The 13,302-nt window shown below is 37.9% G+C and overlaps 2 protein-coding genes across 4 annotated transcripts; both read right to left on the bottom strand.

Annotated features, from left to right (window-relative positions):
• Window positions 1-1,935: 1,935 nt before the first annotated feature.
• Window positions 1,936-2,933, bottom strand: LOC132549587 (snake venom metalloprotease inhibitor 02A10-like). Its single transcript, XM_060213528.1, has 2 exons — window positions 2,436-2,933; window positions 1,936-2,067 (listed from the first exon to the last, which is right to left on the bottom strand). The coding sequence occupies exons 1-2, from the start codon at window positions 2,931-2,933 to the stop codon at window positions 1,936-1,938; spliced, it is 630 nt and encodes a 209-aa protein (XP_060069511.1).
• A 3,351-nt stretch (window positions 2,934-6,284) lies between these two features.
• Window positions 6,285-12,007, bottom strand: LOC132549575 (18S rRNA aminocarboxypropyltransferase-like). 3 transcript variants are annotated; one of them, XM_060213515.1, is made up of 7 exons: window positions 11,927-12,007; window positions 10,911-11,057; window positions 10,165-10,351; window positions 8,983-9,176; window positions 8,102-8,281; window positions 7,536-7,608; window positions 6,285-7,124 (listed from the first exon to the last, which is right to left on the bottom strand). In XM_060213515.1, the coding sequence occupies exons 2-7, from the start codon at window positions 11,035-11,037 to the stop codon at window positions 6,842-6,844; spliced, it is 1,044 nt and encodes a 347-aa protein (XP_060069498.1). In that variant the 5' UTR covers window positions 11,038-11,057; window positions 11,927-12,007; the 3' UTR covers window positions 6,285-6,841. The 3 variants fall into 3 exon arrangements, with proteins under 3 accessions (XP_060069498.1, XP_060069499.1, XP_060069500.1); XM_060213516.1 differs by having other exon boundaries at window positions 11,899-12,001; XM_060213517.1 differs by lacking the exon at window positions 11,927-12,007 and adding an exon at window positions 11,629-11,891.
• Between the last annotated feature and the right edge of the window lie 1,295 nt (window positions 12,008-13,302).

Here is a 13,302-nt window from a genome sequence, read left to right as displayed (position 1 = left end):
GAGACTCCTATTGTGGCAAGTCACTCATGACTAGAGACTCCTGTTGTAGAAAGTCAACCCTGATTGAAGACTCCTATTGTGGCAGGTCACTCCTGACTAGAGACTCCTGTTGTAGAAAGTCACCCCTGATTGGAGACTCCTATTGTGGCAGGTCACTCCTGACTAGAGACTCCTGTTGTAGAAAGTCAACCCTGATTGGAGACTCCTATTGTGCCAGGTCATTCTTGACTAGAGACTCCTGTTGCAGAAAGTCACCCCTGATTGGAGACTCCTATTGTGGCAGGTCACTCCTGATTTGAGACTCCTGTTGTAGAAAGTCACCCCTGATTGGAGACTCCTGTTGTAGAAAGTCACCCCTGATTGGAGACTCCTATTGTGGCAGGTCACTCCTGATTTGAGACTCCTGTTGTAGAAAGTCACCCCTGATTGGAGACTCCTATTGTGGCAAGTCACTCATGACTAGAGACTCCTGTTGTAGAAAGTCACCCCTGATTGGAGACTCCTATTGTGACAGGTCGATCCTGATTTGAGACTCCTATTGTGATAGGTCACCCCCTACTGGAGACTCCTATTGTGGCAGGTCATTCCTGACTAGAGACTCCTGTTGTAGAAAGTCACCCCTGATTGGAGACTCCTGTTGTGGCAGGTCACTCCTGATTTGAGACTCCTGTTGTAGAAAGTCACCCCTGATTGGAGACTCCTATTGTGGCTGGTCACTCCTGATTTGAGACTCCTGTTGTAGAAAGTCACCCCTGATTGGAGACTCCTATTGTGGCTGGTCACTCCTGATTGTTGTAGAAAGTCAGATTGGAGACTCCTATTGCCATGATTGAGACTCCTATTGTGGCAAGTCACTCATGACTAGAGACTCCTGTTGTAGAAAGTCACCCTTGATTGGAGACTCCTATTGTGGTAGTTCAATCCTGATTGGAGACTCCTGTTGTGATAGGACGCTCTTGATTGGAAACACCTGTTGTGATAGGTCAAACCTGATTGGAGTCTCCTATTGTGGCAGGTCACTCCTGATTTGAGACTCCTGTTGTGGTACGTCACTCCTGATTGGAGACCCCTGTTGTGGTAGTTCAATCCTGATTGGAGACTCCTGTTGTGATAGGACACTCTTGATTGGAAACACATGTTGTGGTAGGTAAAACCTGATTGGAGACTCCTATTGTGGCAGGTCACTCCTGATTGGAAACACCTGTTGTGATAGGACAGGACACCGATGATTGGAGACTCCTGTTTTGGTAGGTCACCCTTTTTTGAGACTCCTGTTGTGATAGATCTTGATTATTGATTGGAGACACCTTTTGTGATAGGTCAACCCTGATTGGAGACACTTTTTGTGATAGGACACTCCTGATTGGAGACTCCTGTTGTGGTAGGTCATCCCTGATTGGAGACTCTGGTTGTGATAGGACACTCCTGATTGGAGACTCCTGTTGTGATAGGGCATTCCTGATCGGAAACTCCTGATGTGGTAGGTGATGTCTGACTGGAGACTCCTGTTATAACAGGACAATCCTGATTGGAAAAACCTGTTGTGATAGGACATTCCCGATTGGAGACTCCTGTTGTGATAGGACACTCCTGATTGGAAACACCTGTTGTGGTAGGTAAAACCTGATTGGAGACTCCTGTTGTGGCAGGTCACTCCTGGAGACTCCTATTGTGATAGGTCATTCCTGACCCATTGTGGTAGGTAAAACCTGATTGGAGACTCCGATTGTGGCAGGTCACTCCTGATTGGAAACACCTGTTGTGATAGGACATTCCCGATTGGAGACTCCTGTTTTGGTAGGTCACCCTTTTTTGGAGACTCCTGTTGTGATAGATCTTTTATTGATTGGAGACACCTTTTGTGATAGGTCAACCCTGATTGGAGACACTTTTTGTGATAGGACACTCCTGATTGGAGACTCCTGTTGTGGTAGGTCATCCTGATTGGAGACTCCTGATTGGAGACTCCTGTTGTGATAGGACACTCCTGATTGGAGATTGCTGTTGTAGAAGGTCACCCATTTTTGGAGATTCCTGTTTTAGCAGGTCACTCCTGATTGGAGACTCCTGTTGTGATAGGACATTCATAATTGGAGACTTCTGTTGTGATAGGACATTCTTGATTGGAGATTCCTGTTGTAGCTGGTCACTCCTGTTGTGATAGGATATTCCTGATTGGAGACTCCTGTTGTGGTAGTTCAATCATGACCGGAGACTCCTGTTGTGTTAGGCCATCCCTGATTGCAGACTCCGGTTGTGATAGGACACTCCTGATTGAAGACTCCTATTGTGATAGGGCAGTCCTGATTGGAGACTCCTGTTGTGATACGGCATTTTTGATTGGAGATTCCTGTTGTGGTAGGTCACTCTTGATTGGAAAAACCTGTTGTGGTAGGTCAAACCTGATTGGAGACTCCTGTTGTGGTAGGTCAAACCTGATGTAGAAGGTCGCCCCTGATTGGAGACTCCTGTTGTGACAGGACACTCCTGATTGGAGACTCATGTTGTGGTAGGTCAACCCTGGTTGGAGACTCATGTTGTGGTAGGTCAACCATGATTGGAGACTCATGTTGTGGTAGGTCACTCCTGATTGGAGACTCATGGTGTGGTAGGTCACTCCTGATTTGAGACTCGTGTAGTGGTAGGACACTCCTGATTGGAGACTCCTGTTGTGGTAGGTCAAACCTGATTGGAGACTCCTGTTGTGGCAGGTCACTCCTGATTTGAGACTCCTGTTGTGGTAGGTCACTCCTGATGTAGAATGTCGCCCCTGATTGGAGAATCCTGTTGTAATAGGACACTCCTGATTGGAGACTCCTGTTGTGATAGGGCAGTCCTGATCGGAGACTCCTGATGTGGTAGGTGACGTCTGACTGGAGACTCCTGTTGTGACAGGACAATTCTGATTGGAAACACCTGTAGTGATAAGACATTCCCGATTGGAAACACCTGTTGTGGTAGGTCACCCTTTTTTGGAGACTCCTGTTGTGATAGGTCAACCCTGATTGGAGACACATTTTGTGATAAGTCAATCCTGATTGGAGACTCCTTTTGTGATAGGTTACTCCTGATATGTAAGGTCACCCCTGATTGGAGAATCCTGTTGTAGCAGGTCACTCCTGATTGGAAACTTCTGTTGTGATAGGTCAACCCTGACTAGAGACTCCTGTTGTGGTAGTTCAATCATGACCGGAGACTCCTGTTGTGGTAGGCCATCCCTGATTGCAGACTCCTGTTGTGATAGGTCACCCCTGACTAGAGACTCCTTTTGTAGCAGGTCACTCCTAATTGGAGACTCCAATTGTGATAGGACATTCCTGATTGGAGACACCTGTTGTGATACGGCATTTCTGATTTGAGATTTCTGTTGTGATACGGCACACTCCTGATTGGAGACTTCTGTTGTGACAGGACACTCCTGATTGGAGACTTCTGTTGTGATAGGACACTCCTGATTGGAGACTCCTGTTGTGATAGGTCACCCCTGACTAGAGACTCCTTTTGTAGCAGGTCACTCTTAATTGGAGACTCCTATTGTGATAGGACAGTCCTGATTGGAGACTCCTATTGTGACAGGACACTCCTGATTGGAGACTTCTGTTGTGACAGGACACTCCTGATTGGAGACTTCTGTTGTGATAGGACACTCCTGATTGGAGACTCCTGTTGTCATAGGTCACCCCTGACTAGAGACCCCTTTTGTAGCAGGTCACTCCTAATTAGAGACTCATATTGTGACAGGACAGTCCTCATTGGAGACACCTGTTGTGATACAGCATTTCTGATTGGAGATTCCTGTTGTGGTAGGTCCCTCTTGATTGGAAACACCTGTTGTGTAGGTCAAACCTGATTGGAGACTCCTAATGTGGCAGGTCACTCCTGATTTGAGACTTCTGTTGTGGTAGGTCAAACCTGATGTAGAAGGTCGCCCCTGATTGGAGAATCCCGTTGTGGTAGGTCACTTGATTTGAAACACCTGTTGTGGTAGGTCAAACCTGATGTAGAAGGTCGCCCCTGATTGGAGAATCCCGTTGTGGTAGGTCACTTGATTTGAAACACCTGTTGTGGTAGGTCAAACCTGATGTAGAAGGTCGCCCCTGATTGGAGAATCCCGTTGTGGTAGGTCACTTGATTTGAAACACCTGTTGTGGTAGGTCAAACCTGATGTAGAAGGTCGCCCCTGATTGGAGACTCCTGTTGTGACAGGACACACCTGATTGGAGACTCATGTTGTGGTAGGTCAACCATGATTGGAGACTCATGTTGTGGTAGGTCAACCCTGATTGGAGAGTCATGTTGTGGTAGGTCAACCATGATTGGAGACTCATGTTGTGGCAGTTCAATCCTGATTTGAGGATACTGAAATCTGTCAGATTTCATACTGATCAATATTACTTAAAGATGTACATCTCCCTTTTCTGTGTAGTTTTTTTAATCTTTTTAATTGACTTATGCCTCTTTGCTGTTGAGGTTAATAACATATTTGTGGGATTCACTTTTACCTCATGTTGAAATGGATTCAACCTTCAATATTTTCCCTTATAATTTTTCATATCATATTGGCTGTAATTTACACTTGAACTTGCTAGGAGTGTGCGTGTGTGTGAGAGAGAGAGAGAGGGGGGGAGTGTGAGGGTGTGTGTTTGTGAGAGAGAGAGGGAGTGTATGTGAGAGAGGGTGTGTGTTTTTTGTGTGTGTGTGTGTGAAATGCCATTTTCATATGTCACTTGTAACAATGGAGCCCCAATATATGCAACTTTCACTTAAAAGAGAAAAACAAATCCATTTATATAAATTGAGTGAAAATTATTTCATTTGAAAAACACTTCAGACAATATTGTGCACTGGAATTTCTATCACTGTTGAAATTCATATTTTGTAATCATGCCTCTATTTACAGTCATTGCCAAACCAAAGTCCGAAAATCCTTTAGCCGTTTCCATGAGATGTTGGTATTTACAAAAAACATGTTTATACCAATTAAACATCCTGTGTAAATGAGCCTAGTACACTTTTACATTTGGCAAAACTTATCCAACTCTTGGAAACAGAAAAATGGTAAAAATTTGTTGAATTCAGGAAAATTTGTATAAGTAACAAAGGGCGAATAGTTAAAGAAATATATATATATATATATATATATATATAGATTGATATATGGAATTATTCTCTACACTTTGGGTATGTGTGTTGTGAGCTGCTTACTTCCTGTGTTTGTTGTTGTGTTTGCACTTGCACTGTAAATATATGCGCTGTGGTGATAAATTGTAAGGTTTTAGGTAATGATTGAATTGAATTTGAGTATGCAGATTGGTCAAGTGTTGTTTTTTTGGTAGCTTGCTGAACTTCATATAATATGTCTTTGTATTGTAAGTGGGACCCACTTTTATTAATTTTTCTGAATACATGTCACTCCCATTAAGTACGTTTTAATCTTATGTTTAATATATAATAAGCAAGTAGAAGTTATCTCAGAAACTTTCTTAATCTCGTAGATATGCCAAATGATACACAAGTACAGCATTTATTTCTTTAACCTTTTCCAATACCATACTGACATCTGTTTATGCCTAAGACTGACTTAAAACATTTTTTTCCTTTTTTGCTCCAGATTCCCACTGTTTTGTCCTTATGTCAGCATTACTGACGAGTCTAAAAGCATGAAAACGCTGCTGAAGCAACTATTTGCCATATACTTCTGTAAAATTATATATCTTTGTGGGGCTCAGGTTTTGATGTTTTCCATAGCAATTTTTTTTCATACTCTTGTTTTTGTGGATATATATAGCTCAACAAATCTATGTATAACAATTCATGAATGATGAATTTGTAGATTAAGAGAAACAACAAAGTTAAAGAAAATATATCACTAATGAAAATGAATTATCTTACAGTATTTACTATCACTTGATTTAATCTCTAACTCAACAATTTTCCTCAGAGTTATGCCCCTTAGATATTGCATGAGTTTCCATATTTGATATAGATCAACAGCAGCTTACCAAAAACTGTATATAAAGATTTTTTATGCTCTTTTTTGTTGGTTACCATTTTCACATTTTGAGCTTGAAGCAAAAGAATGTACTTATCACAGAAGACATGAAATAGTCTTCGGTTCTCTGTATTTTTTTATTGAAGGTGTAATTTTTTTCAAATTTTATTCCATCATTAAAAAGAGTGAAACTTTGAGCCCCTTAAGAATGACAACTTTTACAGTATCTGTTATCATTCAGGTAGGAATTTTCAAAAAAAGAATGAAAAAAAAAAACACAAAATGGCAAATGGTAAATACTTCTTCTTTATCAAATTTATCAGAAATGTAACAAGTGAAACTGCAAATTTCATTTAATATCATTTAAAATACTAGAAACAGAAAAGAAAACAGACTACAATGTTCTAGTCTTTATAGCATCTATTAACATCGTGCTTTTGGCTATTTAACTATAAACAGCTACCTCATGATGTTTATATCTAATTTGATGGAACATCACCAGAACATTGATGTTTGTTGATGAGACAATCAGAGACAAAAAAACATGTAACCAACCAACAGAATTCCCCCCCCCCTCAAAAAAAACAAAAAAATGTCTTTGCGGATACAAGTTTGAACTCTTTGTTTAAAAAAAAATAGGCCAAGGTAATAGATCCATGTTACAGCCAATTCTGAAAAACCTTACTGTAAACTTGCATGGTTATTCAGTAGGGATACAAATGTTCTCAACGACTATCAAAAGTTCCACTGTTAATGTTGTACCATAGAAACGTATCACAACAGGGGAGGTAACAAGACATATACATATATCATAGCAGTCTAATTTATCATGAAGGACTATTTGTGCCATCATGTTTTTGAGTTAGAGTCTATATTTTGTAAGTCACTTCCACATAATTGCTCTGTGTTATATTCTGATTTCCCATCTATCTTATGGCAGTGGACACCCTCAGGATCTGGGTCATTCTCTCTGGTACTGTCATTATTAACATTATCATTGATGTTTTCCAATACATCTTTATTTTCTTCATGTTGCACCTCCTCTTCTTTTTCCTCTTCTTCTTCACTTTCCTCTTCTTCCTCTTCCTCATCTTCCTCCTCACCTTCCTCCTCATCGTCCTCATCTGAGGAGCTTTAAAATATTTAAATTTTCATATAAAATGCAGTTGAAACAGCATTTAATGATAATGTATTACAGTATGTAATTTGTATTAACCCGAAAGAACTATATACTTCAGAAGAAATTTTGGTACAGAATGTGTGCATTGTTTGACAAGTCTTGTTTTAGAAATAATGCATTATATTACGTTTATTATTCTCCAGGTGTTCAAAACAAACTCTTAAACAAGAAACCAAGACCTTTATCAGTTAAATAGATATACAATACTGGAAGACATGAATCAAGAACTGTGAACAGCACTCTCTGAGAAATAATGGCAACAAAAATTGTGTAAGGTAATTTAATATCGAAAATAACCATCTATCATCTTTTTGAGAAATACCTATAACATATTCTGTTAGTGATAATGACCAATCCACCTACCTGTCACGGGCCCAATTGTTAAGGGGACGGTTTGGGTTGTATCCTTCTAGGTCCATGTCTAAATCTGTCAAATCTGCAAAGAGAGTATCATATATATAGTCTTACATGTACTAAGTAGATTTATTACTGACAAGCTAAACTTAACCACAAAATTAAGTGGCAATGACATTTTTTTTATGAAAAAATGCAAAAATTGAGTCCAAAGAAAATATGTGATTTAACAGTATACCAAGCTTACAGTATAGTAATTTTCAAGGTATGAAAAGAAATCTGTATTACAGTACCATGTTCTGATATATTGTAAAGTCATTCAATTTTGTGAGGGTTTTTATATTCACTGATTTTTTGGGTACCATACATTGACAAGTGTTGTATGTCCATGAAATGATAAAATTGAAGGATAAATTACTAGTGAACTTGGTACTACACACACAGCAGTAGTAAGATATCTCCAATGTTTAAAATTATAGTGAAAAACATTGTAGGCTATTACGGCATGAAAAGTTATAATACGATAGGCTATTCTGGTTTGAAAATTATTGAAATGTTTTAATGGAAATATGAACCTGTGTTGCGTTGTAAGCTCCTCTCCTCTGCTATCTTATCTAAGTACTCCTGCTGGGCAAGCACGACCGCGGCACCATCTTTACACTCAGCATACAGAGACAGTAGTTCTTCGTTTACAGTGTAGAAAGAGCCACCCCACTTAAATTTTGCCAACAGTACCTCACCCAATTCCTTGAAACCTGTAAACCATACAACATTTTATGTAGAAAAAAAATGTATTACAAACATATCTATCTTACAATAACTGATAAAAAAGAGCACAAACTCCTGAAGCCAGGTTGGCCAACAGTGTATTCTAGTTGGAATATACTATTGGTCTGTCTGGCTTCAGGAGCTATCGCTCATCTTTTATATCTGTTTACTACTTTTTAAGAAACTTCTGTATAGCATTAGGTATCCTCCTGAAGCCTAGAAGATGAACCTCAACACACGTCAAATTAGCAGAATGTTGATTCTCTGGAAATTTCTCCAACTGGAAATTTTTCTTGTCAGATATCTTTCAAAAAATGTAGGGGGCCACCACATTGTCAATGAGTCAAGCCAGGAAACTAGCATAATCTGTCTATTTTAAGATACTGTATTTACCCTTAAACACTGGTGGGAGACCTTATTGCAGGACAATGAAGTAGTTTGGCACTCCGAGTTTCTCAAGAAATTAGGGGACAGACCAGTCTGTGCTAATATCATTTTTGTCTTTGAGCAAAGCATTCATCCTTATTGCTCTGGATGACATGTGATGGGCCTCCCATATGTTGTTCAGTGTGGTAGCCACCATCTACTCAAATGACGTGGAGTGTTCATGGACAATAAAACATCACATTGTTAGCATGTTGGTGGGCTTATCACTGAACATGGGCTTATCATTGGATAAGCGCTGTACCTGTGATATACAGTGCTGCAGCATAGGCCTCTACACACGATAGGGTACAGGGTTTTCCATAGTTGATAGGATTAGTTGCTACGAGGTAAGGTAAAAGACGTGGGTAGCCTCCCTTCATCTTTTCAAATGGTGTTTCTTCAAGCTTTGCCCAAGAACAATCAACAACAGCCAGACCGTAACTCAGGATGATATTTCTGTAACATAAAATATTCACTGGTCTAGTCAGAATTAGCAACACTTATCAGGAAACCCTTTTATTCTTTCCAGTTGGCATTATTCCAATCTTTCACACTTATTCATCTAACTCACCATACTCACTTTTGTTGAAGTCACCATAAGTCTTTGCCTACTATTAATGTGTCTACTTCATTTATTGGTGCAAACTCCTTTTACTTGAAGATTTTTTTATAGTTACTGTTAATATACTTCTTTTGGTGCAATAAAAAATCTTAATTGAATTCATGTACTCACAATACACAATGTAATTGCTATATTAATGATATACAGAAAATGCAATCAGTGCTTTCATATTTTAGTACAAAATCTTCAGCCTGAAAAGCACTAATACAAAATTACTGCAAAAATATGTACATTTACAGCACTTTATTATAAAAAATAAAATTCTGTCGTCATTTGCTGAACCAGTTTGCTTTAAGAATTTTCATCTTTTTTCACAAAATCAAAAACAAACTAACAACAACAAAACAAGAAAGGAAAAAATTTGAAAATTGACAAATTGCCTTCCCTAACTTTGAATTAGTAAGTTGGCATGGAATGATGATATACTCAAAACATTTTAGAAAATGGGAAAAAATTTAAGTATGAAATCTTTCTTCTCCTAATGAAATTGTGCATAGAGTATATGGTATATTATCAGAACTGTTATTTTTTTAATGTAGATTTTCCCAGTTGGTGGACAGTCTCGGACTTTTATTCACATTCAAAACTTTTTAGTTTTACACACCAACAAGCAAAATCCAATTGACTGGCCAAATACTAAATCAGTAGGGTTTTGTCTCTTTATTTGTTCAGAAGAAGCTTTGTCACATATTTAAAACATCTGACACTGGTGATTTTGGATGCTGGTGAAGATTGTTGATCTGATGGCCAGAAGTAAGATGCCATTAATTACAAAGATCTAGAAAATATCAACATGAAGGACAATTTTATTCCAAACTTTACCTGTCTTCTGCAGAGACACATTTCTTTCCCATGGGTGAGAGAATTAGACCATTAAATTTTTGTCTAAGACCTAGTGTTCGGACATATCCCAGGCGTCCAAGTTTCCGACCACTGCACTTTTTTGGATCACACTGTTCTAAGTCCCACATGGCAAGACTGAAGGGGAACCTGCCCTCTTCCACTTCCTCTGTAATAGAAAATATCCCAATATAATACTCATTATCCCTTTTCAGCAAAGAAATGGAAGAAGACAACCAGGTATGGGAGGTCTAGGGTAAACTTCTCTTCTGTATTTGAACAAGGCCTTTGACAGATATATATACATGCATAAACTCTATAGAGATTATTACACTGCCATTGTGAACAATTAAAAACTAATTGTCTAATGTTAATAAAAAGAAAATCAAAGCTGGTCAATATAAACTGACATTAAAAAGTTTAGGACACAATCACCTTATTATGTTGAGAGAATCTACTATTAAGTAGTATATAATATTACTTCTTGTGGAAAAAAGTAAAATAAATAACTAATGCATCAGAGATTTTTGTCTGGACTTTTTATGATCAGTCCACAATTTTGATAATTCCTAATACTTAAAACATTCAGTTGGGTCTCAAAATCTGAGTGAGACCCACTTGAAAAGTGTGGGACTCAAATATCCTGAGTCCAAATGTAATAGTGAAATGAAAATTCCAAATTTTGTATGTCCAGCTTACACCAGTAAGATAAAACCTAGTCAACCTACCCAGAGCTTGTGACATGTCAGCTAAGAATTCTGCACCATCCAACTTTCTCTGTCTCTGTTTTGAACGATCATGTTTGTATGAAGCTTTACCCTTCCCACGATGATGTGATTTTTTCTGATGAGCCATGTCAATTTAAACTTTGAAACCTGAAATTTAAGAATTCTTTTTAAAAACTTGACTCACAATTATTCACATTATGATTTGACACAAGTACATGACAAAATACCAATCATCACACCAAGACTTTAAAACATACATACTGGGAAATCAATCATTTTTGTGGAGGATTAATCTTCTTTGATTTCATGAGCACTCTTAACCATTGAATTTATATAATCAGATTTGAAGAGGAATATTCATCCATGAATTCAAGAGTCCTTGAAACAGTGCTTTTTTTTTTGTAAAACCACAAAAATTGAGTCACATGAAAATATATGATTTGACAATGCATAAACCTTAAAGCTTATTGATATTGGTATCCAAATCAGATCCAATACACTGAAGTACTACCTGGTATATCACATCATGATAATGTCTTTGTCAAATATCAATGTACCCGATACCTCAAATAAAATTGCTCAAAAACCAGTCCTAAGTTTATTAAAAACAAATCATGTTAGGTATACTGCATAAACACATCTAGAAAAATCCAAAATCATTAAAAAGAGAAAGAAACAGAACCACTGAAGAGACATGGCATATCTTAAACAATATTACCCAAAAAGGACTGAGTTACTTTCCCTTGAAAACCTTTATAACTTGAGGTGGAAATTATATTACAAGGTTTCACACTTTCACTCATTTTGACCAATCACATAATATGGTTGAATATGTATATTCCGGTAACTTTGAATGTTTTGTGGTGAAAACGAATTGCGAAAATGCCAGCGTGTTGGTCTGTGCATAATCCTGCGTGCATCAGTGAATATCTGTGAAAACAATTCAGTGTATTGCTGGCTGTCATGTGTCCCCATCAACAACACCTACTGTCTTTGACCTCGCATTAGTCCAATACCTTCTTGGTGAGTGTCACGATTCAATATCACTGTGACATCCAAGCGGAATGAAAGAATATGCTTTTGGTATTAATGATATTCTCTTAGATATGACGAGTGTCATCGCGTGTCATTTTATGGGGGCTGCCATTAACGTAAAGCTATCACTGACTCTGTTTGGAGTGCTTGTTTCGTATTTTATATACTGGCGCGTATTCTGTAAATGAAGTCCATTCGATGACACGATTTATTTAAATTCAACTTGAAGATATTTATTGTTTTAAGTGCTTTATACTTTACGGTAACATAGCGCTCGTTTTCCGAACCAGATTCGTTTTGTTTTTGTTTCGATTACGATGATTCATTTCTTAATATAACTGAGGAAACGAACCAATCACATACCCGGTAATTGTGGGTGTGTCATGTATCGCCCCAATTAAAATCAAAGTACTTGCAGTGCTGGAAGAACAAAAATCTTTTATATAAATATACATCGACAAATTTGGAGAAAAAATATCCAAGTAAATAACGAAAACCAAGAGTTCAACTATCGATCTGCATCGTTCATCTGGCATATATTCAAAACTTTCCTCAATAGCACTGACCTTCAAGTAGGCCTACACAATATATTAGTCACGGATATTTTTCACTTTGAGTAAGTAAAACATTGATTGAAAGCTTAAATGAATACTGTTACATATAAAATTGAGAAAAAATTTTACTCATATGATCTTATGAATAAAAAAAATGAAAAAAAAACAACTAGGATGACTCTGAGTACAAGGCTATAAATGAACTATTTCGCGATAAAGCAGTATCTTAATTTCGATTGAATATAAATCAAATACCTTAGTAGCTGGATGTATCACATTTAATCAGCACATACCCAGATACTTAGGATAACCGATAAAGGCCACCAGTTCCAACTGGGGTCCAGGGACGACACAAACAGTGAAAAAAGAGACATTCGGTTCAGGTTAAGAAGGGGTATTTCATAAAAAACAAAAGTACCATAAACAAGAGATCAACTATACAGCAAGAAAGGTTAAGTAATTGATTAAGCTGCATCATTCAATTGTTTCGTCCTTTCAGGAATGATGCTACGGGCCTTAAAACCTAGGAGGCAACAGAGGGGGTTGAAACTAAAGAAAAGACAGATAAAAATGGTAAAAAAAAAAAACAAAAAAAACTGCAAGAGAGGTTGGGGGAGTGTAATAGAGCTTTAAAAAGTAATAACTTTCGAACTTGTGATAATTTTAGAAGAACGTCAAATGGAATACTATATTCCTCACTTGAATAAATACAGGTCACGTGAAACCTTAAGGACTAAAAGTTCCGATCGAAGCAGTGTCTGTAACCAATGTTCGACGCTCCTAATGATACATGTGTTACTGAA

The sequence above is a fragment of the Ylistrum balloti genome, unplaced genomic scaffold, assembly GCF_031769215.1.
Source record: "Ylistrum balloti isolate Yb309-2 unplaced genomic scaffold, AGI_CSIRO_Ybal_v1 Utg370066, whole genome shotgun sequence".
NCBI classification, from domain to species: Eukaryota; Metazoa; Mollusca; class Bivalvia; order Pectinida; family Pectinidae; genus Ylistrum; species Ylistrum balloti.
This window is presented reverse-complemented; position numbering and strand designations above follow the sequence as displayed.

Coding starts and splice junctions, on each gene's coding strand:
- LOC132549587 (XM_060213528.1), bottom strand. CDS start 2,933: ATGTCTTATCACTACAGGTGTTTCCAATCAGAATTGTCCTGTCACAAC. Junction 2,068..2,435: donor GGGGCGACCTTCTACATCAG/GTTTGACCTACC, acceptor CTATCACAACAG/GAGTCTCCAATCAGGAGTGA.
- LOC132549575 (XM_060213515.1), bottom strand. CDS start 11,037: ATGGCTCATCAGAAAAAATCACATCATCGTGGGAAGGGTAAAGCTTCA. Junction 7,609..8,101: donor GAGCTTACAACGCAACACAG/GTTCATATTTCC, acceptor CTCTCTTTGCAG/ATTTGACAGATTTAGACATG. Junction 7,125..7,535: donor AACAATTGGGCCCGTGACAG/GTAGGTGGATTG, acceptor AATATTTTAAAG/CTCCTCAGATGAGGACGATG.